This window comes from Passer domesticus, chromosome 1 (genome assembly GCF_036417665.1).
Source record: "Passer domesticus isolate bPasDom1 chromosome 1, bPasDom1.hap1, whole genome shotgun sequence".
NCBI classification, from domain to species: Eukaryota; Metazoa; Chordata; class Aves; order Passeriformes; family Passeridae; genus Passer; species Passer domesticus.
Genome location: NC_087474.1, coordinates 22,433,790 through 22,461,313, shown reverse-complemented (window position 1 = coordinate 22,461,313; position 27,524 = coordinate 22,433,790). Strand labels below are relative to the sequence as shown.

The 27,524-nt window shown below is 39.1% G+C and overlaps 2 protein-coding genes and 1 long non-coding RNA gene across 10 annotated transcripts in view; 1 reads left to right on the top strand and 2 right to left on the bottom strand.

Annotated features, from left to right (window-relative positions):
• Positions 1 to 4,098, bottom strand: part of ANKIB1 (ankyrin repeat and IBR domain containing 1) — an 85,345-nt gene extending 81,247 nt beyond the window's left edge. For 3 of the 4 annotated variants that reach the window (XM_064409892.1, XM_064409910.1, XM_064409905.1), the window contains exon 1: positions 3,704 to 4,098. The gene's annotated coding sequence lies outside the window, so the exon portion shown is untranslated. Of the gene's footprint in view, positions 1 to 3,457; positions 3,607 to 3,703 lie in introns of those variants that run through there. The other variant, XM_064409896.1, reaches the window with a different exon arrangement.
• A 46-nt stretch (positions 4,099 to 4,144) lies between these two features.
• Positions 4,145 to 25,168, top strand: KRIT1 (KRIT1 ankyrin repeat containing). Of its 4 annotated transcripts, XM_064409921.1 has the most exons (18): positions 4,145 to 4,288; positions 5,382 to 5,706; positions 6,381 to 6,502; positions 6,781 to 6,940; positions 8,033 to 8,125; positions 9,053 to 9,182; positions 11,284 to 11,527; positions 11,790 to 11,905; positions 12,332 to 12,475; positions 13,591 to 13,747; positions 14,013 to 14,120; positions 15,755 to 15,911; positions 17,864 to 18,015; positions 18,651 to 18,817; positions 20,556 to 20,643; positions 22,336 to 22,542; positions 22,855 to 22,971; positions 23,425 to 25,168. In XM_064409921.1, exons 3-18 carry the CDS (start codon positions 6,401 to 6,403, stop codon positions 23,491 to 23,493), a joined length of 2,211 nt encoding a protein of 736 aa, XP_064265991.1. In that variant the 5' UTR covers positions 4,145 to 4,288; positions 5,382 to 5,706; positions 6,381 to 6,400; the 3' UTR covers positions 23,494 to 25,168. The 4 variants fall into 4 exon arrangements, with proteins under 4 accessions (XP_064265991.1, XP_064266002.1, XP_064265996.1 ...); XM_064409932.1 differs by lacking the exon at positions 6,381 to 6,502 and having other exon boundaries at positions 5,382 to 5,454; XM_064409926.1 differs by lacking the exon at positions 6,381 to 6,502.
• Positions 24,665 to 27,391, bottom strand: LOC135294586 (uncharacterized). 2 transcript variants are annotated; one of them, XR_010356663.1, is made up of 4 exons: positions 26,967 to 27,391; positions 26,289 to 26,422; positions 25,860 to 26,037; positions 24,665 to 25,536 (listed from the first exon to the last, which is right to left on the bottom strand). It is a non-coding gene; the product is annotated as an uncharacterized LOC135294586 (long non-coding RNA). The 2 variants fall into 2 exon arrangements; XR_010356652.1 differs by lacking the exon at positions 24,665 to 25,536 and having other exon boundaries at positions 25,549 to 26,037.
• Between the last annotated feature and the right edge of the window lie 133 nt (positions 27,392 to 27,524).

The following is a 27,524-nucleotide window of genomic DNA, read 5'->3' as shown; positions in this document are numbered from 1 at the left end:
GTACAAGGCCTCACAAACTAAATCCTAGTCCGACATAGCTGTGGGAAAGCTAACAGCTCTTCATGAAAACAAAAGCCTGCAACAGCAAAAACCAACTTGTTTCCCTGTGAAAGAATTCTACAGATTAAGACTGTTTTCCTGCACCTGTTTCAACAATCCCAAGTGTCTCAGCTTTAAGAATGAAAACAGTATCTCACAAACAACCCTTTCTTCCACATAAAAACACCTTGTCCAAGACTGACCAATTACTATGCGATAACAGCTTGTTACCATAGACACAGGAGGGTTTATAAAACTCTATATATATATAAAATAAAGTTCTAACTTTTTTTGCTCCTTAAAAGATTGTGTCTTGTCTCTCTGAAATGAGGTCAACAGCAACAGGAGAGCTGCTCCATGCTCGTGTCCCTCCCCCAGACCCGATCCAACAGGTTCATGTCTTTGCTGTTTGAGAGCTGGATGCAGCATCCCAGGTGGGGTCTCTCTCACCAGGGCAGAGCAGAGGGGCAGAATCCCCTCCCTCATCCTGCTTTTGATGCAGCCCAGGATACAACTGGCTTTCTGGGCTGCAAGTGCAGACTGCCAGCTTACGTTCAGTTTTTCATCCAAAAGCACTCTCGAGTTCTCCTCGGCAGGGCTGCTCCCAACCCTTTCACTCCCCAGCCTGTGTCAATACCAGGAGCTGCCCTGACCCAGGTGCAGACCTTGCACTTGGCCTTCCACTGTCACAAACAAAGACTAAGGCGTCTGTTTCCAATAATTCTGGAACACATTTAGCAGTTATGAAGAAAACAGCAGTTGTTAAACATTAGGTAGACATCTCTGGCTTGAACTTTCAATGTAAAATGTAATATAATCTTGCATGAAATAATATTTCCCCCTAAAATTTATATATAAGTGTGATTTCTATAATGCTCCATGGAAAACTACTTGGTATTGTATTTTGGGATGAGGAAGCAAAAGTACTAAAAGTCTTGCCTGATGATAATAATGTTGAAAACAGAATTTTCCGTGTAATTTTGAACATTTCAGAATTTCCACAGGGCTGCTCTTCAAGTAAAACAGATCTGTCTTTGCTATGTGTCATTACCAATTATGCAAACACAGTAATATGATTAGAAACGTAACTGGTTCAGCACACGTATCAGTAACCTCCAGCTTCTCAATTTTCCTTCTTACTGGCATGAGTCACCTTAGCAAAGCTGACAAAACTTCAACAGTGACAACTGCCGACAGCAACCTCTAGTTATCAGATTCCAAGGAGAAGTTAATGAACTACTCAGGTAACGGTAACTACATGACATCTGAACAGCAAAAATAAATCCATCAAACAAAACCCCTCAAAAACAAATGAACAACCCCCCCACAACACAAGAAAAACCTAACAAAAAAACCCCTCCAATACACAAAGCAAAAAGGACCTTAAAAAAAACCAACCAAACAAAAATAAAAATAAACAATCACAAAACTTGCTAGCCAAACTAGTTAATGATTAATAAACAAAGCCCTAGTACTGAAACAAAAAGAAACATAGTGATAAGCAATCACAGCAGAGATGTCACAGACCAGGAGTGATAAACTGTTCAGGACAGAATAAAACAACCATAGCATTAACAAGGCTTTAGACAGTGAAAAAAACCATAATGACATTTTTTAAAACCATTTTTATAGTTGTTCCATTGAATAAAAGCTGGCAGCTTTAGAAGGCATTCCTTTTCATATTTACATGTTTAATTTTCTTTAATTTTCTGAAGCGTGTAGGCCAGACAGGAACACATAAGAGATACATGTAAACTCGCATGCAATATGTAACTATGTCCAGGAAACTCCATGTTCTGTGCAATAAACCCAATCACGTACTTACATACATACCTAGTCCTACCTAGATGTGTATGGCACAAGCGAAAATAAAAGGGACTGCATAAAACTTACTTGCCTAACTTTTGGGTTTTGGCTTTTGACATTATTGTTATAGTGGCACTGTTGTAATTCTTCTTTTAAAATTAATCTTCATTCATAATACTCTGCTGATGCATATATACATGAGTACAGAGCACCACCAACATTGTTTAGCTTTTTAGTAGACTTATAGCAATACCGTAATTCAGGAATAATAGACTGTATTACTAAAATATATTATTCTTTTGATTAACGACAGAAGTAAAATTTGTTGAAGAAGGAATTGACAGAGTACAGGATCACAGAAAAGCCCAGAATTACAGTTTTCAGAAGCGTCTTCTGTGATTTGTAAATACAACCATTTACTCTTTCCACATCAACAAAAAAAAAAAAGAAAAAAAAGTTGCTGTAAATTCTACCTATTTGCTTCTGTGAAGAAACAAGTCACATGTTCTAAGTAGTTGAAAAACGCTGTTGCTTTCCTTATGACTAAAGCCTGTTTTCCCCCCCAAGGAAGAAGAGGAATTTTCCTCTGTACGCAAGAGATTAAAGAGAAATTAATCCACCACACTTCACACAGAAAATCAAAAAGATGAAACTAAGGATAAAACAGCCATACAAGTAAGGAAGACACAGTCTCGTCTCATTGCTAACCTCTACAGCCAAAATCCTCTCAAAAGCCGTCTCTCTCTTCAATGAATGTGCTTAAATTACAGCACATTATTGATGTTATGTCTACAACTAAAGCTCCATTTCTGGAACTGGTAAGCACAGAAATGCACTCAAAGAAGGTGCAATCAAGGACGGTTAGTCATAATGGAGGGATCCATGCAAACAATTTAAGCTGTAGTATTAGCTTTCTTCTGAGAATGTTTTCATGACTCTGTATATCCTGTGCATACTATATGAACTGTAAATAAGAGGTAGACTAGTCATGAATTATCAAGATTAATTTTTAGAAGTTGCCCAATTTCCAGTATGTGCTTAGACATGGGAGAGGGACACTGTTACTTACATAAAACTGCTACGGTATCAAGACTAAATTTTTTTCGACTGACTGGGTTAAAAAAGAAAAAAAACACCAAAAAACAAAAAAAACCCAAAAACAAACAAACAAACAAACAAAAAAACCAAACCAAAAACCCCACACCCCCGAGATCGCGAGCGTTTAAATTCATTCAAGGGCTGCTCTGACAGCGCTGCCGAACCAGGAAGCCAGGTCACTGTCACAGCTCGCTCCGCAGCACACGCTCCCACTCCGACCACTCACACTTTTTCGCTTCTGCCTTCCAGGCAGGATTTCCCGGCTGCGAACAAGGCGGGCATGAGCCCAGCTCCCAGACCGGGCTGAAGCCAGGCCATCCGGCAGCTCCAAACTTTACAAGGGTCCCGGCCGCCCCGGGAGCTGCCACCGATCCCCCCACCCGGCCAGCTCCCGGGCGAGCCCCCCGCCCTCCGAGAGCCCGGGCCGGAGGCGGCCTCTCTCCCCGCTTATCCCCCGGCCCGGCGGCCCGCGGCTCCCGCCATCCCCCTTCCCCACAGCCCCCTGCACACTAACCTCGGTAACCTGCCGCTTGTTCACCTCCGCACCCCGGCTGCTCCCTCCTCCCGCTCTCCGCTCCCCTCGGCTGCCGACGGCACCGAGGCGCCCCCGGAGCCGCCTCCCGGCCCGGCCCCCCCGCGATGCGCGGCGCTGCCGACGCCCCGAGTGCGGAGCCTCCAGGCTTCACCCGCGAGCGGGCTCCACTGGCCGTGCCTTCCCGCAGCCCCCGCCCGAACCTCGCCCAGCGCCGCGGGCACTCACCGGCTCCTCACAGGGGCTCTCCCCGGCCCTTCCCGGCGCCTCCGCGCCCGGCACTCAGAGCTTCCATGTGCCCAGCGGCCGCTCCTCTCCCGCTCCACTCCGGGTACGGCGCCCTCTGGAGTGCCCGCTCCAGTGAGAGCCTCACGGACAGCCGGGGCTGTCACTCAGCTCGCCGGGGCCCCCGGCGCGGGCACGGCGCTGCGGCTGCCGCCTGCTCGCTGCCCCTTTGTTCGGCGGCGGCGCTGACAGCTGCTGCCGGCGGCGCTCCGCGGGCCCGGGCCGCCGCTCCGCCTCGGCGCCTCCCCGCCCACCAGCCGCGCCTCCCGCTCCCGGCCCGCAGCTCCGGCTTGCTCCCTCCTTCTCCGCCCGCGGTCAACAACCGGCGGCGGCAACACAAGTTCAGGCCGCCGACCCGGAAACTCATCGGCAGCCGAGGCCCGCGGGGCTCCGACGGGAAGCGGATCCACCGCGCCGTGGGAGGGAGCGGGGCGGGGACGGGGCGGAGCAGGCCGGGACGCGGGGCCTGGGCGGCGGGCGCGGCGGGAGGATGCGGCGGGCAGGCGGCGGCAGGCGCCACCGAGGAAGGCAAGGCAGACAGGCAGGGAGGGAGCGGGGCCGGGGCGACCTCCCTCACCCCGGTCCTGGGGCGGTCCTGAGCGCGGGGAGCCGCTCCCGCCCCGCGGGGATTCAGGGGGAGCGCCCCTCGGGGCCGCAGCCCGGCGGCTTCTGGGCGCGGCCGGGGAAGTTCGGGGGCGTTTCCCGGCCGGGCGGTGCGGGGCGGGAGATGCGGGGGTGCGGGGCCGCCTCCCGCCCGTCGCCCTCGGGCCGTGCCGAGGCGAGGCAGCGCTGCGGGGCTTCCGATGCCCCGGCCTCCCTCCTCCCTGGCCGGGGTGGCGCGGCCGGGCGTGCCGGCGGGAGCCGCCCTCCGCCTCCTCCCGGCGGGTCCTGCGGGAGCCGGGAAGGGTCGGCGGTGCTGGGCGAAGCCTGGGTGACCGGCAGCCTTTAGAATGGGGGCGCGGTGTTAGCACCTGGGTTTGGTAAGAATCAGTTCGTGAGGGTGTTTTCTGAAGCTGGTTGTGTTTATTGTCACGTCCTGACATGACACCTCCCCGCTCCCCGCCCCCTTCATCCTCACTTTGTTTTCTGGAGTCGTATTGCAAGTCTCGGCGCTGTCGGTTTCACAGACATGCTCATTCTGCACTGGACTCAGTGCAGAGCAGTGGCAGAGCATGGCATAAGTGACAGTGCTTATTCGCCACCTGTCATCGGGTGACCCGGCCGTGTCAGTGCAGGTTCCCTCCACACCAGCCTATGACCCAGACCCTGTGTATTGAAGCACCTGTAAGGAAACCCAAGGAGTAGGCCTTTCCCAGCTGTGCATGAGGGATGGTTGTTTCTTTTTCCTTTTAGAATTCTTAATATCCTAAAGTATGAGTTCTCATAAGTCAGCATGTTGCTTGTTTCATGTTTTTAGATGTTACTGTAAATAGCATACTAAATACTAATGTAAATACTGTAAATTTGCTACTGCAAATCATTAGCTGTTTCTCTTCAGATATTATACTGTTCACACACCACCATTGAATCCTCTAATTAATGTATTTATCTTTAACTGATGGTGAAAATATCCATGCTTATTATTGTTATTTATGTTGAGGTTTTTTCGATATCTTTTCAGGTAGTCTTGATCCCAGGAAAAATACTGGACTAAGGGCATAGGAATCTGAAGACCTCTGTTTCTTCTAGAAGAGGTGGAGAAGCTAGAAACACTAACGTTTAAAATATGTGGAGGAATTAATCTGCAAAAAGCATGTGCTTACTGATGCTATGGAATGAAAGGGTGTTCATTTGCAGATGAAGAAAATGATCAGCTGGAAGGTGGAAATGGTCAGACATAACCTTCTTCCTGGAAGCTGATACATGATTTTGATTTAGGAGATTTTCCATATAATTTCCATACAATTTTGTGACTTTAGGAATTGTCACCTTGGTTTAACAAAAGGGTAAGCAAAGCTTTTTCTTAAATCTAAATGCTTCTATCAGTTAAAAAAAAAAAGCCTAAAGATGTATTCCTTTCAGAAATTTGATTTGAATGAATTGTGCACCAATTTGCAGCCCCACTGAAATAAAACTAAGTAAATGAATCCATATTAAAGTTTATTTTTATCAGCTTTGTTACTTGGCTGTAGGCAAGACTCTGTTCTACTTTGCGGGGGGAGATAAAACCAGGTATTTTCTTGAAATCCATGTGGATTGCACTCATAAAAGTGCAATAATTGTTACAGCACAATTTATAAATCACAGTGCTTGTCACTTTGAAATGGCTTTCTTTTTCAATTTCTCATCTTTTCCAGAGTTCAGAATTTCTTTGGCCTTTTTTTCTGGTTTGCAAAATGGGGAAGATAGTTACAAAGTGGAAAAAAAACCCCCATTGCTTTTATTTTAAAAATGGGTTAGAGAATAAGCTTATTTGTATCAAATTTATATGACGTCCTGTTTTCTCTTTTCATGAAAAGGAAGCAGAATTATATCAGCCATTGGCATTTCTCCAGCTAAAAAACAATAAATGAATAATGCAAAGCATCAGTGGATATGAGCACTGCATCCTGAAGTTTAGTATGCTGTTGGATGTTTTTTTCAGCTGAACCTTTTCTTCCTGTTTATTCATTATTTCCAGTGATAAAGTAAGAAGGAGAGATGGGAAACCCAGAAAACATTGGAGATGCATATGTTGCTGTGATTCGTCCAAAAAATACTGCTAGCCTCAATTCTCGGGAATATCGAGCTAAATCATATGAAGTAAAACTATTTATTTTCTTTATATATTAGTTATTTGGCTTTTTAAATAGTATAGTAAATAAGTTATAATATAATAGAAGAGAATGTAGCCTTGTCTTTTGCTCTTTAGTCTGCTGCAGAGTCATTCTGACTTCACCATTCTATTCCTCAACATTTAGTACTTCTTGAATTTTGTTACTACTTTTACAGTGGCATAATAAATAATAATAATAGTTTTTAAAGTTCTGTGCTTCTTTCAGCTGTGCTTAAACTTCTTTGGTTTCATTATTGTTTGAAAGATTTTGCTGCTTGAAGTTCCCATTGAAGGCCAAAAGAAAAAAAGAAAGAAAGTTTTGCTAGAAACTAAACTTCAAGGAGGCACTGAGATAACCCAGAGCATCTTGGATTATGTATTGGAAGCCACCAAACCAATTTCACCAGCCAATCAGGGTATTAAAGGTAAGACCATTTTAATCTAATATACTATTGCTAGCACTATAAAATGTTTTTAAAATTGGCATGGCAAAGTTGTGCAAAAGCATGAAATTAGTATAAAGAAAGAAGATCCATTTTGAGGTTCATCAAAAAAACCTAAGCCAACTATACAGCTAAAACCTTTTTTGTACCTTTGTTTTGCTTTTCCTTCCAACTCTATAAAATGCTCACTAAGTGATTGTTAATAAATGAATCTTTTTCTGTGCTGCTTCTTCACCTCAAGTTTAGATTTATAGCTAAACTTCCAGTAAACCAGATCAAAGTGGCTTTTGTATCCATAACTTCAGCTAAAACTTGGACTAGAGAACTGATAGATTATAAAGTCAGTTGTTCAGAAGACAGTATCTATATGAAAATATTTCTAGCAAAACTGTATCACAGATAGAATTTGATGAGTACTTTTTTTTTCCTTGTTGTTCCATAGCTGATACAGCAAAGAACATCACACTTGTGCTGACAAATTTGTTTTAGCCAGCCTATTACATTTCCAGATTGGTATAAAGTATAATGACTAAAGGATTTCTGGTCTTTGCTGTGCACTTCATTTCTGTTGTTTACGTGGTAAAATGTTGCAGGTGACAGTAACTGCAGCTGAGTGGATATAACAGAGCTAATAATACAGCAAACACAGAATAACAGAATTAATACATATAGAGGAATGCTTTCTAAAAGCAAATACTCTGTTCCTTACATAGTTTGGAGAGTTTTAATTTGACTTACTCAGATGGCCCAAACATTAAGTATGCCCAGCTTAGTTTGTACACTGCTAAAATATGCAGCCGAGGTTGGAAGAGTTAAAAAGGTCTGCAGTCATATAATTTTTTCATGTTAATGGGTATATACACGTTTATATTCTTTAGTTTTTCATATGTATTTAAATTTTCTTCAGTTTCTTTAGACTATAGCTCATAAACATATTTTTTTCTTCCTGGAAAGTAGGAAGATTGAGTCTGGTAAGCTTTCAGATATCCAACTCTAGATTTTTTTTTCTTTGTTTTGATGACTAATTAATTGTTTTGTGGTTTGTCTGGTTTTTGTTTTTAAATAATGTGCTAGGAAAGCGTGTGGTGTTAATGAAGAAGTTTCCTCTAGATGGAGAGAAAGCAGGCCAGGAGGCCTCTCTTTACATTGTTCCAACTGTTGTGAAAGGTAACACTGAGCATGATTTGTGAAGCTGCACCCATTTTAGCAGAAGTTCACTTGAGGGTTTCCCTTTTTTGTATGACATCTTTAACTTGTATATATCTGTCTTATTGATATATGATTATATGTATAATTAAAATATATAATACATTACATATTTACAAAATATGTTTTAATATGATATATGGCTTTTTCTGTATTTAAACATTAAAAGTTGCAGGCAGGCGCAAAACTCCCTTAAAGTCAAGGAAGAAACCTTTGGTTTAATGTATTGCCTTTGTTTTTGTAGCAATAGCACAATTCTGGTTTAAGCAATATTTGTGCATTTGGTTATATTTCAAAACACAGGCCTTAACTTGTGTAGAATTTGCTGAATGCAACTCTAAGACTCCTACTCAGATCAATGTTCTCTACTCAGAGAAGAATAAGTAAGTCTCTAAACAGTAAATAAATTCCTTAGAAAGCAAAATAAATTACTTGTCAGGGAAGTATTTTAGAAATATTGAAGTAAAATGTGTGCTTTTGGGGAAACTTCTTCATTTTTGCCTTACTCATAACACTTGATAAAACCTATCAAATGGATACCATTGTGGAGCTACCAGTATACCAATACATGTCCCTCCTAGTCCTGAGTCATCTTTCTTTTTTTTTTTTTTTTTTCTGGTAACAGAATGCATTTAACATTTATTCTTCAAATGAACCTGATCAAATGAACCTGTAGTGTGACAGAATACATAGGGGTTTTAAGGCCAACCTGTTGGGTTGTGAATTGCTATGTAAGGATTCTATGTAATTGCTATCAATTATTATTTGGAGAAAATTAAGGCTACCCTAAAGTGTAGTCTTAATTAGGGATGTATAACTACAAAACATGCAGAAGGGAAAATAAGATTCTTCTCACTGATGTGTCTTCAGAGAATGTTTCTTTTTTAGATAATACGAAATATACATACAGTCCTGGATGCCCTGTGTTCTACTGTTTACAAGACATCATGAGAGTCTGCAGTGAATCCAGCACACACTTTGCTACGCTTACTGCAAAAATGTTAATTGCCTTGGATAAGTAAGAGACACCATCAGTAAAAATACATTCAAATGAAAACATTTATATTTTAGATCAAAATACAAATGTATATTTAAAAGATCATTTGTCAGTGTAACACATAATTTTTATAGCATTCTTGTGGTTAAGAAGGAAATCATCATGGTATTTTCTTCATGTTTATCAGAAATGGAAACGCTGACAAGATATTTCTAAAAGTCTTTTAGCAAACTCAAGAATGGTGTGTTTATATAAATCAAGCAGCTTTTTGGAAGTTCATGCTCACAGTGAATGTTTTGTAAAATCATAATGTTTAATCTTCTGTAAATAACATAATTGTCATTTGAGTAAGAATATTTGCCAGAGTGTAGTAAAAATATCCTGTAATTGTATACCATTAAGATTTGCATTTAAATTAAATCTCCCTGTAGAAAAGGAGTGCATCTTCCCCAGACACACAAATTTATTTGCAGTAGGGAATTAACTTTCAGAAAGGTGATTAGTTGTTTAGCCAGATTTATAGTAGTTTAAAATTTGAATACATGAAGAGGTTTTTTGGTTTTGGGGTTGTTGTTGTTGTTTTGGTTTTTTTAATTGTTTTTTTTTTAATGTATCCTTAACCTAGAAATACCAGACACACTTGGGTATGAACTTATTTGCAGCAATAAAGTTAGCTGAAATTTTGGGCTAATGTAAAAAATCATGCTACAGGCTATTGCCTAAAAGGTTCTGTGTGTAGGGTTTTTACAGTTTATTAGTAGAGTTGTAGTATTCCATGTATACCACCATGCCAGTTAAATTTATTTGCTGCTCGCTGAATGCCTTCAGGCTCTAAGTTCTACTTAGAAGTGTTTCATGCCTCACAAGAAGCCTTGGAGGTATAATAGAAAATAGTTTATATTTTTTATTCTCTATACACATAATCTGAAACAATACTTCTCAAAGATTCAAACTGCCATAACTAATTTATTTACCAAATATTTAGAGAAAATGCCTGAAAATACCTTAGAGAGTGTTTATAGCACAATGGCTATAATTTTGCTGTTCTTTCTGCCAGGACCATGAGTAAGTGAAGAGAATGCTGCTTTTGCAGGGCATTATAGCTTGGATTTAGGACTTAAAAATAGGCCTAAGCATATGCATGGAACTGCAGGTTACCTTCTGCCATCCTTCCATATGCTTCTGGGACAGACAAGATCCAAGTGGTCTGTCAGTAGATGTCCAAAGCATGTGCTTACTTCTCTTTCTTCTATTTCCAGGCTCAATCACTAAACAGAATTTATTATATTCTAGCAAAGCACATTATTACCTCACGCTTGTGAGAAAGCATGTGCAGAAACCTAAATACAAACCTGCCTTTAGACCTTCAATGCACCACTTAATATAACACTAAAACAATTTAATAATTCAGTATAAATATATTTATCCAAAACTTGAGACGAACAACTTGTCCTGAGCCCTGTGTTATATTGCATATGTTGTAGGAAAAATGCAGCAGGTGTACAGTACTGACTTCCCCTTGTAGCACAGAATAAAAGACTCTAAAACTCCTCAGGACTGTCAGTAGGAGTGCACTGAGAAGAGAATAAACTTCAGCAGAGCTTTATAAAAAGGCAGTTGGTAGCCTATGTGAAAGAAACTTGGCAGTTTGGAAACTGGACCTTCTGGTTTGCTGCCTTTTCCTGTCTTTCCCTAATGAAACACGTGAGTTGAAAAGCTTAAGTCAGTACAGATATTTAAACTCACCCTTAAAAAAACTGTTTTAAGTTTCAAAATTTGTTCAGAGTAGTACTGTTAAAAAACTGGAAGTAAATGAAATGTTGGTGTGGTTTTGTGGTTACAACCCGTGTTACTCTTAGTGTATAATCTTCTTCTCTTTGAGAGTTTGCATCCACACAGAATTGAGCAAACACAACTGTTTAACTGAGTGTGGTTAACAAATTTCACATTCAGGGAGTAATTTAGTCTTATAAAATTGGCTGTGCAAATTATAATTATTTTTTTAAATTCAAATGTGTGATTAGCATATATGCAATCCCTAGTCAAACAGAATAATGGACGGCATGACCAAAATGATCCTTTTCTACCTGAAAATTAATTTCTTGCTCATTTTCTCCTGCAGGTGGTTGGATGAACGACACACCCAGTCTCACTCCATCCCAGCTTTATTCAGACCATCTCCTCTTGAGAGAATTAAAACAAATGTAATAAACCCTGCCTATGCTATAGAACCTGGTCAGACAGAGAGCTCATTGCACATGGGTTATACTGCCCTGGAAATAAAGAGTAAAATGCTGGCATTGGAGAAAGCAGATATGTGTATCTATAATCCTTTGTTTGGATCTGACCTTCAGTATACCAATAGGGTAAGAACTATATTTTGTATTTGTGAAACATATATATATTTTCATTTTAGAGTTCATTAATTTATTTGATATGAGTGTGTGGTCACATCAGAGCTGTTTATTTAGCAGTAAGTGTGCACTAGTTTTTCAAATCCTCATATTTGATCATAATTCTCTTTCATTATAAAATGTTACTATTATAACTTTGGACTGGAATGGGGGATTGTGTAGCCAAATCTCAATAAGATATTTTTTAAGTTGTGTTTAAATTATGTCTTCACAGGTTGACAAGGTGGTAATAAATCCATACTTTGGCCTTGGAGCCCCAGACTATTCAAAGATTCAGATTCCTAAAAGAGAAAAGTGGCAACGTAGCATGAGCAGTGTCACAGAGGACAAGTATTATGTTACATTCCTTTTTCATTAATGGATAATTTTGTTTTCTTTTATTACAGTAGCACTTGGTAGACTTAAAAAGAGATTTCTATTACTTTATGCTTCACTGTAGAAATATATATTTTAAATGAAAGTCTATTTGAAATCTTTAAGTATTGAAACACAACAGTTAAAGGATGAATCAAGAAAGGTGTAAATTATAAACATTAGAGAAGCATTTCTTACTCTAGTAAATACAGCTGTGGCTTGATTTCTGCATGACAAAAAAGCTATTTGTATGAATACTGGCACATTTTAGCTGCATGAACTTCTCTTTTATTCTTCGTGTAGATCTGTGATTAGTGTTGTGTTGTAGCTTTTAACAAGTTGATATTCTCAATTGTAGTATTTCTGAAAGGTGTTTTTCCTGCTTCCCCTTTTAATTCGTAGGGAACACCAGTGGGTAGATGATTTCCCTCTTCACCGCAGTGCTTGTGAAGGAGACTCTGATTTACTAAGCCACCTTCTGGATAAAAAGTTTTCTGTTAATCAGTTGGATAGTGACCACTGGGCACCAATCCATTATGCATGCTGGTGAGTCAAGCATAGTTTTGCCAATCTAGTGCATTCTAGCTGTCATGATTCTTTACCGCTATCATTTATGTAATTTATCAGCCTCCAAAAGAATAAATAATAATAAAAAAAAAAATCAGACTTTTTATGCTTTCATTATAATATGTGCTAGTGTTAACCTTTTGAAGAGAAACATTGCTTCAGGTTTTGAGATAATTTTAATTTGAATGGTTTTTGGGGAGACCAGTTGTGAAGATCATGTCATCACTTATTGTTTCTTGTATCTCTCCTGACTATTCTAATTCCTGCTGGAAGCACTGGGTCTACTTTAGCATGGTAACTTTCACACTGTGTTGGCTTAAGCCTGTGAGCAGTTTTACAGCACAGCACTAGCTGAGATGGGCATGTTTTGGTGCTGGACACACTTTAAGTGGGAAGCTAGACTAGGTGACTTACAGAGGTCAACATGTCTGACTGTAACTCTGTGATTTAATCCGATTTAAGTGCTTGAAAGCTTTTCTCAGTCATAAAAATGCTTTTGTTTAATCTTTGAAGTTAGTCTTTTGTATATGTTGCAGTCAGTGTGTCTGATGATGGGCATAACATGAAAATCAAACTTGATTATAAAAAGCCCACATTCTTACTTGCTTTTTAGTGTTTGTCAGAAAGTTTGTAAATACTTTTTACATCAAATACACACAAGAGTTACCAGTTATAAGCATGGGGGTTAAGAATCCTCAGGATCCATCTGCATGACAAGCAGAAGCTGAACTCTGATTCTCACACTGATTATTTTTTCCAGACAAAGCTGGACTCTGTTTTGCCATGACTGAATTGCTGCGACTACCCAAACTTAGCTAGCTTAAAGCAAGGTTCTGTTTGTCTATCATGAATCCAGTCAATGGTTACTAGACCAGTCATTACCAAAGAAGTGTAGAATTGATATTAATTTCTACAAACTTAATTATATTCCATTGTATCTGGTGTAATTTGAAAGCTAAAACTCTTCAGTGTGAACAAAACTACACTTTTTCATAAATAGGACAATCTGATAAAACACTTATTCATAATTAGGATCATCTGAAAAAAATTATTGTATATTTGTTGTCTCTGTTCTGATTTAAACATGTCTGCAGGTATGGAAAAGTTGAAGCCACTCGAATGCTGCTGGAGAAAGGGAAATGCAATCCAAATCTTTTGAATGGTCAACTTAGCTCTCCTCTTCATTTTGCTGCTGGAGGTGGGCATGCTGAAATAGTACAAATTCTACTAAACCATCCTGAAATTGACAGAGTAAGTTCTGTTTGTGTATAGAAATAGCAGATGTAGCAACAATTTCTAGCTTTTGTATGAGAAATATTTTGGTGTCAAATCAATGATCTTGTTTAGCAATTACTGAAAAATGGTTAAATGTTTTTGATTGCCTCTGCTTTTCCCATTGTGTATCAATTAAATGTTTGAACTCTGATATCAAGGATTTTAATTGTCTTAAAATGTGTAAATATTTACCTGTCTCCAGTGAAATCAGTGTAGAATCAGTGTTTCTGTTTGTTTGTAGCACATTACTGATCAACAGGGAAGATCTCCGCTGAATGTCTGTGAAGAGAACAAACAAAATGAGTGGGAAGAAGCTGCAAAACTACTGAAGGAAGCCATAAATAAACCTGTATGAGTTTATTTTCTAAATATTTTATAATTTATATTTAGTTTACACTTAATTTTTTAGAACAGCTAGAGTAATTTCTGGCTGTTACTAGAGATGCAGCACATTGAAATTTAGAGTAAATATATTGGCAAACTGGCATTTTGTCTCTTCAAATGTTTCTGTTCTGTTTCATGGCTCAAGAAATACATGTAAGACATGTAAACATGATGTTTCAATTTATTTGTAGGAGCATCACATGAGCTACTGATTTTGTGTCTATTTTTGATAGTGCAACCATCAGCTTTCTTTATGCATTTTTATCTTATAAGTTGATAAGCAGGAGCATTCACCTGGCTAAATGCAGGCTTCTATGAAATAGGCTTTTCATCAGTTAGTCAGTGCAGGCTTCCTTGGAAGCCAGTGGAGATTGAGCTAGGATAGGAAACAAAACTTACAATGCAATTCCTCTTATCCTGAACTAGATTTAAAATTAGTCAAATGATATAATCCCACTTGTTTCTTTTCTTTGACTTCAGATGCAACCTGTATTCTTGTAAGTAGGTGGTACTAAACCTGTCAGTTTTTCTAATGTTTTAAATTATCTTCATTTCACTCTGCATGAATGATTTTCCAAGATAATTAAGGAAGGAGCTGACCTTCATTTTAAGGATCTTACTATGCAGTAGATCATGTGAACGACTCTAAAGACTAATGGACACGTTTTAAGTAGATTTCAGAGCGTAATGCATGATGTTATGTTGTCATGTATTACTATTTAATTAATACAATATATAAACTACCCCTATAAACTACTGCAGTAGGAATGACAGTGACTACTGCAGCAAAGGTAGACTGATGTTTTCTATTCCGACCTCATTTTCAATCACTTGTCATTTTCCAAGCCATCCATCTTTTTTTTCCAGAAGTTTTTAGGAACTCAGTTCTTGATGACTTAGTAGATTTGAGGAAGAGAAATAACAAATTCCTGAAATGTTTTTATTCAAGCAGCTGAAACATCTAATCTGTTACAGAAATGAAAACAAGACAGTTCATTGATTTATGACTTGAGTATGTATGCTTTAAGCACCTGATGTATGTTTATATATGTCTTTCAGAAGACATACTATGGGCTCACATGCAATTCAGTGAAATCTGAAGGGGAAAATGATTTATTATTTATAAGACTTATTTAGATTCTATTGCAGGAGCACTATAAGACTTAGTGAGATTGTATTCTTGTAGTGAGTTCTGAGTAAAGGGTGGTGCTTCCCTCTAAAAATAAATTCTTTTAGTATAGGGTAGAAAAATTCATAACCTGCTGGTAATACCAAAGTGAACATTTTGGGATATGCATAGGCACTGAGCACAGATCCCTCAGGGAACTTTTAAATACCTACTTGCCTTTGACAGAAGTCCTCAGAATACCAGCAAGATCTTTCTTAGAGTTCTGTTGTAAAAAACACAATATAAGAACTTGCACAGAACATGAAACAAGCAATTTGGGTAAATAATAAATACGTAGGAGTTGTGCAATGTTCTTTTTCCCAACATCATAGATGTTGCTGATAGATGGTAAAACTACTTTCCTCTCTAGAAACACAAACAGAAAGGATTTTAACAAATGGTTTGTGAAATATGTGCCCATTTTTATGTAGTATGAAAAGGCACGGATTTATCGTATGGACGGGTCATACCGCTCAGTGGAGCTGAAACACGGAAACAACACAACTGTCCAGCAGATCATGGAGGGCATGCGCCTGTCTCAAGAAACTCAGCAGTACTTCACTATCTGGATCTGTTCTGAGAACCTCAGTAAGTAAAAGGGACAATGGTTACCCTTGAGGGTTTATCATAGTTTATTTCTGTTTGCCTTCAGGAAAAAGTAATGCTGTCTTAGGAGAGTAGGAGACATGCTCTCTGACAGGCTTCAAACTGCTTTCAGAGCTGTGGAGAGCTTCTCTAGTTTTAGCTTTTAATTTGGGTACCCTTGATAGGTCTGACTCTATCACTCTGGCACCTATAATGTATTTCATCCAGGAAGATGAGGCTGTTCCAGCTTGCCTGTCATAGGCCTTACTAGCAGCTTATCCTGGTTTTATCCGTATTTTTCTTCCCAGACTATCTCAATTTGCATGCACGTAGTTTTTACCAATGTCCAGTCATTTTAAAACTACTAATTAAGATAATTAATGTTTTTTCATTAGGTCCTTTAATCATATGAATTTTCCTGTGTTTTGCATCAAAATAATTTTTGATAAACTAGTTTTCAAATATATTTGATGGGAGTGAATTCTGATGTAAAATGTCATATTTATATTTGTGGTATTTTTTGGTATTTCCGATCTACATAAAAAGATATTACAGTTTTTGTTTGAGACACATACTAGAAGATAAGTAGAAGCCCAAGAGTCAACAAGTGTGGTTGGATGTTTTCAGATAATGTGGTCAACAGTACTGCTACCGTAGGATAGCTATGGGACACCTTGTGGATTACAAAGCTCAGTTGTGGTCTGGTAGGATACTGTGTTGGGAGTGTCATTAACACAGCAGCCTTGCATTTAAAATTTTATTTACTGTTGCCAGTGCTACAGTTGTATTTTTATGGCTAGTGTAACCCTCAGCTAAACACAGATGTTAATGTGAAGAAAAGGAAGTGTTTGAGGGTTAAAGTATTGCTGCTTTTGCCTTTTCTAAATATGTATGTAATGTTGTCATAGAATCACTGAAGTATTACCCTTGCTTTTGGGGGAAGAGCTCACTGATAAATTGTTTCTGTAACAGCAAGTAATTCTTTAGATATTTAGCCTAGATTTGAAAATGAGCTCTTGATTTATGGCTTCAAACAACTAATGGACAAGTTTCATTATAAAGTATGTTGCAGTTTCTGTACAACTGTAAGGACAGTATGTTTCTTGCTTGTAGAACAGATGATGCTTTTCTGTGTTTGAATGTAAGATGGATAAGTTAAATGAACAGATTGTTCCCAGTGAAAGATGTTGCGCTATAATGTATCCATTTACGTTTTTCATATCATGTGAAATGCCACAGTGTGAAAGCCAGAGCAGTGAGCGTGAGGCAGATACAGCCTCCTAGAGCCTCACTCCTAGGAAAAGCCAAGTGCTAACCCAAGGACAGACAGGGTGAGTGAGTAAGCCAAAGATACAGACTCTGGTACATAGTATGACTGTAGCTGAAAGCTCTGTATTAATTTCTCAGCTCTCATATACACAAGAGAACATGAAACATTGATTGACTTTAGCCTGTTAAGAATCAAGACATTTTACAGATTAAAAAGAAGAATGTCTTCTGAAAAGAAGAATGTCTGTTCTGAAAAGTTTGTGGTTTTTATATATATACAAAAAGGGCAGATACATTTATGAGACAAATTATATCTGTATTTTTCTGTCAGAAATAAGATTATTGGACTTTATATTTCTGCCACAATAAAAGAGACAGGAGTCTCTCGTGTTTTATTACTGTGTTTTGAAGGCCAGTCTTGGTACTCCATTAAATTCTTAAATAGCACTTCACTCTTGAGAAACTATTGCATTTAGTGAGTTGATGCTAAGAGTTTTTTCAATAAATCCATATTTTCAAAATCTTTTCTATATAGCAGTTTAGAAAACATAGGGAAGACATAGGGTTTGTTAATGAGTCCTCAATTTCAGGTACTCTGGGTTTGGTGCAGCATTTATGTGTATGTGTGTGTGTTTGTGCTGGGTTATTCTGTTTGTTTATTTAGAAACAAACCTGTTATTTTTTAGGTCTCCAGCTGAAGCCATATCACAAGCCTTTGCAGCATATTCGAGACTGGCCTGAAATATTCACTGAACTGACAAACTTGGATCCTCAAAGGGAAACTTCACAGCTTTTCCTGAGAAGGGATGTGAGACTTCCACTGGAAATAGAAAAAAAGGTCAGGACTTGGAAGTGAATGAAATTATGGTCAGACTCACAACACTTGGACCGTCAACACTCTGAGTGTATAGTGACTGTAGTAATTTCCAAACTTTTTTAAACCTGACATCTCCTTTTCTGTAATGGTTTGAGTCTTCACATTCTTCCCTTCCTCTCTCTTGTCTTCCTGCCATCTTTGTTCTCTCTCTCTTTCTCACCCTCTCAGTTGGGTTTATCCAATGTCTCCATGTGTCAGTCTCTGTCTGTCATACAGCTAAAAACAACCTGCCTGATTTTATTCCTTGTGCTGTTGTTTTTCAGTTATTTAATTGGTCAATTTCAATGGGATTATTCAAACATATTACCGAAAATGAATTTATGGGGGAAGAAATCCACATATACTGATATTTCTGTGAACTTTTAGATTGGGCATGGTGTGCTAGTTGCCTTTCATTTGTTTGTTAGATCAGTGAAGTGTTGAAGTAAGTAAATGAAAAACAATGCTTCTATTACAAAGCACCACTAAAATGTACACTTCAGTCAGGATCACACCTTTGTCTTCTGTCTCTGAATCAGTGAGAAATGCTATTCATAGTTTCTAAGCTTATTTTCCTTTTTACAAAGAAATAATATTATTTAAATATTTTTTAACAGATTGAGGATCCCTTGGCTATTCTTATACTTTTTGATGAGGCCAGATATAATTTACTGAAAGGTTTTTATACATCACCTGATGCAAAGCTGATTACACTGGCAAGTCTTCTTCTACAAATAGTCTATGGAAATTATGAGAGCAAGAAACATAAACAGGGCTTTCTAAAGTGAGTATATGTTTAAAATTTAAAATTATGGGTTAGATTAAGTATTTTTAGATGGCACTTCCTATGGAACCCTCAGACTTTAGGTATGATGTATTTGTTGGTTTTCTTCACTGAGCTACAGTTCAGAGTAATCATGTAACCCTTGTAGCATTAATAGAAGTTGGGCATTGTATGTGAAAATGTATTTATCTTAATTATTGCAGTCCTAGACAGAGGGGTGGAGGTTCTGTAGTATGTAAAATCTGTCCTGAGATACAGAAATACCAAAATAAACAACAGTATTTATTTAAAGGGTTCTGACAGGACTGAGGCCTTGAGCAATGTTGAAGAAACATTTTACTATGGCAGTTGGACCAATGTCTGGGACTGATTTTCCCTCTTTGGACAGACCATGCAGTGATATTGTGTCTCCTGTCATTTGCAGGAGAAATGCTGTACTAAATTAGTCAAACCCATAGCACCAGTAGGGCTCAGGCAGATGGTATTTTTCTCTCCCCTTCTCTCTGCATGCCAGAAGAACAGTAGCTGAGCTATTTTGGGATGGCTTGTTCTTCCCACATACATTTCTGCAGCAGTATCTAAGCCCGTGAGGATTCCAGTTCTCTGCTGTGTGCACCTTCACCCCCTGCCATCTCCACCTCACTTCATTCATGGAACTGCAGCTGTGCTGTTCTGGAATGCTGCTGTGCTTCTCATCTTCTCTTATTCACAGCATCAGCTGAGCTGCCTTGGCCTGATGGGTTTTTGCATGTATTGTCCTGCAGCTGAACACCCAGTCGATGGAGCATAAGGGGAACGGGGTTTAAGTGGGATTGTCCTCTTGTACAAGTGTGCAGTTCAGTGCAGCTGAGTTTTGCATGAAACTACTCCCTGCTGGCTCCCAGCAGCTGCAGGGTGGTGTTCCTCTCCACACTGAGGCCTATCAATACTGTGGTTCCAAGTTCATCCTGCTCAGTGGAAGTTTTTGGCTCTACAAACAGGTCTACCTGCAAAGATAGGTTTGGCTAGATAAAAAGCCATTTGGACATGCTTTCCATCCATATTCACATAGTTCTTCTTCATATGGATGAGGAGTTTCATAATCTGTTTTTCTTTCTGTAGTTGACAAAAATGTTCATTAAAAGACTGGTAATTCCAAAAATATATCCCTAGTTCTTGTTTGTAAAAAACTAGTAAAGGCTTGCATTCTGCCTTTTAGTTTTTTTGGTTTTTTTTTCTTTTCTGCAATTTATGTTTTTTAAAAAGGCAGTTGATGTAAGTAGCTTCTCTTTCATGTAATATATTATATAACTTCAATGTGGAAATTAATTGGGCTGGGTCCCTGGTAGTGCTACTGCAGGAGTGAAAGGAAGAGTGTCTACAGTCTGTCATATTTTCTAAGTATGTGATATGCTGATGTAAATGGCATTTTATATATAATTTTGGCTTCCAACCTGGAATTCACCAAACTGCTCTCTAGCCAAGTATGTGTTGTGTGTTCTGCTGACATTTCCTCTCCATGCCACGTCCATGATGTGTGACAGCTTTACATTATTTACACATAATGTAAAGCTGGATCTTCATTAACTGAGAATTGCACTGTATCTTAGGAAACCATCTCATCTGATGAGGCAAGATGGAGTAGGAGCTGACTGTCTAGCTCAGTATATGACTTGAAGGTACACTGTGGCAGACATGGTTCTTTTTTCTTACTTTGTTTAGTGAAGAAAAGCTTTGTTGCTCTTTGTTTTTCTCTTAGTGAAGAAAATCTTAAATCTATCGTACCAATAACTAAACTAAAAAGCAAAGCTCCTCATTGGACAAACAGGATACTTCATGAATACAAGGTAAGATAAATAAGCAGGTAGTAGAAAATCCTGTTCTTAAACATTTTTGACTGTTTGGTTGTCAATTAATGAACAGAAATACTGGTATAAAAAGCTAAAAATGTGTATGCTCTGAATTTTTGGAATTCATTGTGGAATATATTTCTTGTACAGTTACAGATCTCTTTGTTAGAAGTAAATATGTTTGTTATCTGTTCATTTGCCTTCAGTGTTAGCTCTGCATTGGGTACAATTCCAGTTCAGGCATAGGTGTGAAAAAATCTACTCTGATTTAAATTTCCATGTCCGCTTGTAGCAATAGATCCCCAAAGTCCTTTTTGTCAGTGTAACTTGTATCTCAGGGACCTGGTAGTGCTGCTGATGTGCACACACATGCACAAACACACACACACAAACTCCTTTGTTTAGAGCAGTTAATTGAGCAACAATGTTAAATTTTTTGGACTTGGGCTGCTTGTGTAAAAATGCATCTAACTGAGGGCTGTGAGTTCCAAATGAGGTCAGATTAAATTTGTGGTCTTCACAAGTAATTGTGGAAAAAGTGAGGTGTGTCAGAAAGAGAACTGTACCAGCTGATGTGCATCACTAAAGGTAGCTGTCAGGAAACATTGCAGAAGTACCTAGTGAATGTTTTTAAACCTTGCTCGTTTTGACATGAGATTATGCAGTCATAAACTTTCTTTTGGTGCTCACACCTTTTTTTGTCAGAAATTATCAGATCATTCCTGTTCTTTTTAATAGAGATGGAGAGGGTGATGGTGGTCTAAGACTATGGTGTAGCAAAGTCATCTACTCTGTCATCAAATTATATGTCAGAATGAGCCTAGCTTTCTTGATTTCTGCTTTTGGGACATTATTTTGGGGTGTGGGGCATGGGGGGAAGGGGAAAGAAGTTGCAGTCTTTCGTTCTGAAGATTTTATGTGTTAGAAATGGCTGTGTAGAATTCAGGTAAGCTCTAAGGCAGGGTATGGATCCAGAGAAGCTGATCCTGTCTACCACACCTACAGTCACGGCCCTCTAACTGCGGAAGATTTGTGTTTTCCCTCGTGTCTGTGGCTTCTGATCTTGTCCACAGCCCAACCAATTTTTTATTTGTTAGAGGGTTGTTACTATTCTGGTTTGAGGAGCACTCCAGCAATAGTTTATTCTGACTGCTGCACTCTTACTGAAGAGGAAGGAACAGAAAAACCTGTCTCATTCTGAATGAAGGCTCCACTAATGAAAAGAAATCTGCACCTCTCTTTTGCTTAGAAAAGAAAAAAAACAATCCATGTTTTTGGAAGGAGGTACTTGCTCATCTTAGCATATCTCACTGGATTGGACTCTCTCAAAGGAGGAAGAATACTTAGTTTTAAGGATTGTGATGCATTTGGTGTCAGATGGGTGCATAGCTGCTGATCTCAAGTCCCAGTTAATTCTGGGAGAGGCAAAGCTGTGGGGCCCTTCAGAGGCTGTGTGTCTGTGCTCAGATTTCCAAGGCTCATGTAGGTATCTGGGTTTTGCCTCAGTCTCTTCTAGCACTTGAGCCCTTCCATGGCTCCAAGGTTTAATTTAGCTGTAGGAAGATGGCTGATGGGAAGGCACTTTGGAAATAAGCATTTAGTAGGGATTGCACTGAACAGTGGATTTTCTTCAAACAATCACAACTGTTTGGAAGGACTTGTTGATTGCTATTGTTTCTTTATTTTTAGAATCTCAGCACCAGTGAAGGTGTCAGTAAGGAGATGCATCACCTTCAGCGCATGTTCTTGCAGAATTGCTGGGAAATTCCTACTTATGGAGCAGCTTTTTTCACAGGACAGATATTCACCAAAGCAAGTTCAAGTAGCCATAAAGTCATCAAAGTGTATGTAGGAGTAAACGTAAAAGGGCTGCACCTCCTCAACATGGAAACAAAGGTCAGCTTAAGTGAACTGCCAGTAATAACTATAAAACTTAATTCTAATTCTCTTCTCTTAAAATCTTTGTACGAGAAGTCATTTCCTATCCAACTGTTTAGTTAAACTTGACTGAAAATTCCACTGATTTTAAGGTCTTCATAAGTCACTAACAAAGTCGTGTGTTTTTTCACTTTACTACTTTATGAACTACAACTGCATTGTGGAATGTAGTGGTTTATGTCTGAATCCTGTCTTTGTGAATGAAGGGAAGTTCAGTTTGCAAGTATGGAGGATATTTTCTGAGTGACAGTTTCCTACATTTGGTCATAGGCTTTACTCCTCAGCCTAAAGTACGGTTGCTTTATGTGGCAGTTGGGAGATGGAGATACGTGTTTTCAAATCCACAGTCTGGAAAACAAAATGAGCTTTATTGTACATACCAAGCAGGTAAGCACTATCATTTTACATCCTTTATGTTCAATTATTTTTTTTCCTAAATTAGATACACAAGCCTCTTGAGATTAACCACCCTTGCATGGTATAAAAGAAGCCTAAGCCAAGCCCCCACAAAATTATTTTAAAACTTTATTATTAATATTTTAGAATGTTTGCTTGTTTTCTTGGCGTGTGAAGCCTTCCGAATTCAAAATACATAAAATGCATTTATAATCATTAGGATAAACCTTTTGTTTAATTGAAACTGTTTCTTGCATGTGCCCAATCCCTCATTCTCTTAGATTAATTCCAAATATAAAGAGATTCAGAGAGCTGGAACCACTAACTTTTTGATCAAAAGTAATGGAGTTTGAGATTGGATAAAACTGAGAATTGCTTTTGTCATGTACTTGATTGTCATAGTTCTGAAATGCTGATAGAATTGAATTGCTTCCCTTTACATAGGCAGGACTCGTTGTAAAACTCCTGATGAAATTAAATGGCCAGCTAATGCCAACTGAAAGAAACGAGTGATGGAAATGAACAATAGTTATGAGATGGCATCTGATGGCTGAGCAAAAAACAACTTGTTCCTCCTCGTAACAGGACTTCCATGTATATGAATTTTACACAATAGAAAAGTCAATTTGTACAGTTTTTTTAACTTTGTACAGAAGCTGCATGGTTTATTTTTTTAAAAAAAACTATACAACATATCTATTATTTTTATAAGTATTTTTGTGTTTCATATATTAACTATTGTAGGGCTTGAGCTTAACCAATAAAGCTGATGAAATCTAAATGGTTTACCGAGTTCGACGAGCATGAATCCAGTAAAGCTGTTGTTCCCAGAGAAATATGGGACTACCAGTGCCATTAAGCAAGTCTCAGTTAACCTATTTACCTTTCGTGTCATTGGTGGAACATCAAGGAGGTGGTATATGTTGCAGTATTTTGTAGACACCCTGTATTTTTAAGATACTATTGATAAATATGCTTAAAAGACCAGTTAGACCTTTGAGCAACTACTTTTGATAAACTCTTGTTTTTTATTTGGTTTCTGACAAACATTTTAGCTTGCTTTATTTTTACTCTTAACTTTCTCATACTTTGTATTCATATTTATTCTAAAGTACTGCATGAGGATGCCAAAAGGGAAATACTTTAAATCATTCAGAAGCCATATTGAATGTTTAGCATGCTTGTTTTGTAAAATGAATTTTTACTTTTGCTGTGCAATATAAAGTGTATGTATGGAGGAGAGGGAGACAGGGATTTACAGATGAACCTTACTCAGAGGACTTCAGAAAGTTTTAAAAATCCTACCCTGGATTGCAACACATATGCAGTAACAAAAGCTCATACAGGAGGTACTAAGTTATTTCTCTTAAATTAATTTTCTTACTGATCAATTCAGTTTCTTCAGGCTAAAAGCAGTGCAGGATGAAGGAATGAAGATGACAAGGACATCAGAAACAGTTTGTAAGCATTCTGCCTGCTCTTTGTAGAGTCAGGGTTGGGGCTCCACAAGTTGGGTCCCAAGTATAAGGTGGGATTCTATGCAGTCTGAAACATATCCTTGTACATTAAAATAGAATCTGTAACACAAATCTTTGAAGTTTCTGGTTGTATTTCAGGGTTTTAAGTGCACTTGACTATTTCTTCCGTGTAAACTGCATGCTAGAACAGTGTGCAATATTTTGTAAAAAAAAAAGCTTTTATAAAAAAATAAAAATTAGCACTTGCCTCTAAGTTTTCAAATAAAAGCTAAAATGAATGTGAAGAACTGTGCTGTTGTATAGTAACTTTACTCATACCTTACTAGTAACTGCAGTTTGAGAAATTAAAGTAGTAAGCTGTTAAAAACATGAACAGGAGACTTGTATTTTGTATTCTTCTTAGCAAGCTGTAATTTTCTACTTAAACTTCACAGGCCTAAATAACAGTAAATTTTCATGGATTTGTTATGCTTTATTTAAGGTAAATAATGCAACAGTCAGCTCCATCATCGTGCATCCCTGCTATCACTTGGCACTGGTATCAGAAATCCATTTCTCTACCTAGCACTTTCTTAGAAAACTAGAGGAAAATGTTAGGAAGGTGTGTCAGTTGCCTATACAACTATACTATCAATATGCCTTATTGCTGTATAGTCCTTTCTGCTAAATTCTTATTTATTACTACCTAATAAATTGTTTGAAACAAGTCATATTTGGTGTTCCTATTTTTGTAGCCAGCATGAAAGTGCCACCAAATGTTACACAAAGCAGGTGTTATTACCAAAGAGCAGTGGTTTGTAACAGGCTCATCTTTGTAAGGTGTGTAAGAAGAGCATCAGAGGGGACCAGAGGAATGACTCTAAATTAAGGGAAAGCACTTTGGAAACTGCTCTGGAGTTTACCAGGTAAACTGGAAACTGTTCATTTTGGCAAGACAGAGGTTTGCAGATGTTGCACATCAGTGGAACCCCTGAGCAGCAGGGGCCCAACTCTGCAGTCCCAGAGGCTTCTGGCACCTGAGTACATAGGAGCTTGCACTGCCCTGCTGGGGTGAGGCAGATGTGTGCTCTCCTTTCATCTGCAAAAATAAAAAAATGGGAACAGAGAGAAATCCAACACCACTGAGACAGACCATTAGTAACAACCAAACTAAATACCATAACCAAACAAAAAAAACCAATGAAAATGAGCTGCAAGATGGGCAAAGCTGACACTTGTGCCTTTGTAAACATGAGATGCCCAGCCTCACCACCTGCAGTCCATCTAACAAGCACTTTGTTAAAAATAAGAACCCGTACAGCTGCCAAAAGCAAAGATTTGAGTAGAACACTCAGCCAGGCCCTGTAAGTCAAAAGAATAATTGAGAATTTAAAACTCAAAAAAAACCAGACAGGATTTTACCAAGTGAAATAACTGATTTCCCTGACCCCCAGTGAGCAGCTTGTTCAGGAGGGAAGCCTTTGGTCCTGGGGTGATGTGCTGCTGCTGCTTGGGGCAAGGAACAGTTGCTCCAGGGAGGTGGGATTTTCCCAACCATTGTCAGCATACGGCTGGATGCAGTTTGAAGCTGGGCTGTTGACTGAAAAAAGAAACAGGTTCAACAGAAAAAACATACATGGTTTGCAAAAGCTCTGCTTTACCTTAATTGTTACTACTATAGGTTAAAGATATAAAAATAGTGTACAAAATTACTGTTCTATATAAATTTAAGTATAATTAGTAATTACATAAAAATTAAGTAAAACCTATATTCATATATAGGTCATTAATCTGGAAATCCTCTCCCTTGGAAGAAAGAGACTGACACTACTCCACCAAAAATGTCCTTACTTCATAAATTGACAGAGCAGAATGTCAGTAGTGACCAGTGACAGCTCTCATGTCCTCCAAAAGAATTGTCAAGGCTTGTAAATATGACAGAACTCTTTCTCAGTCAATACAGCAGTGACGAATTTCCTTTGGCCCTGGAAAGTGTGGAAACTTCAGAGCTTGCAGTCAGCAAATTGAAGACTTTATTTGATCCCACAGCTGATATGAAGAGAATGGAATGATTCCATTCACATCTCAGCATTCACAAGCGTTCTCTGCTACCTCCACTCATCTAGTAATACTTAGCACATATGAGACCTTGATACAGGGTTTACCACAGGATATTACACATTAAAAAAAAAACCAAAACCAAACTACAAGAATATTAATTCAGTGACAAGCTTATGCTTTTGCCTCTGTACCTTTTCCAGTTGATAAAACTAAAAATACTCAGAACTGATGAAAAGAAATAGTTTATTTCAGATGAAGTAGGGAATTTATGAGAATTTAGGTTTCTGGACTCTGCAAAAATTTATTTAAAAGCATTACAGACAATCTTTGCAACCGTACTCTGTTGAAATGTCTCATTGTACATAATGATTAACCAGCTTCCTGCTCGTATTCCCAGATTTACACATTTAAACTTTAGAAACTGACTGGACTCACTGGATGAACAAATACTGCCTCAAAAAGACTTACCTAAACCAGAATTTTCTGTAAATGCATTAAGGTACATGCATGCCTGTTGAGTTAAAAAACTGTATGTGGACAAGAAGCTGACCTCAGCTGTGATGAGGTCTCTGTTTCCAAATGCAGGTTTGTGCACTATTTGATCTTAAACCCTTAGATCTTACTAGAAACTCATTTCAAAAACAATACGCGGATTTTCTGACATTAAACATTTGGCGCATCCGGAATTAAACACAAATAAGCCATCCTCGTTCTCCGGGCGCTGTGCAGCCTTACAAACCAGCGCCCCGGGCTGTCAGCGGGGGCGCCGGCAGGGATGCCCGAGGGACGGCTCACCGTCATGAGCCTCATTTCCCCGAGGAGAACCGCGTTGTGTGGGTGCTCGGGGACACCCAGCAACTCAAACACCGAGGCGCCGAGCCCTGAGGGGGCCGAGCCCTGAGGGGGCCGAGCCCTGAGGGGGCCGAGCCCTGAGGCGGCCCGGCCCGGCCCGGCCCCCGCCCGCCGCCCGCCAATGGCGCGGGGCGCAGCCCGGCCGATGCCGTCGCCCCGCGCGGCGCGGCCGCG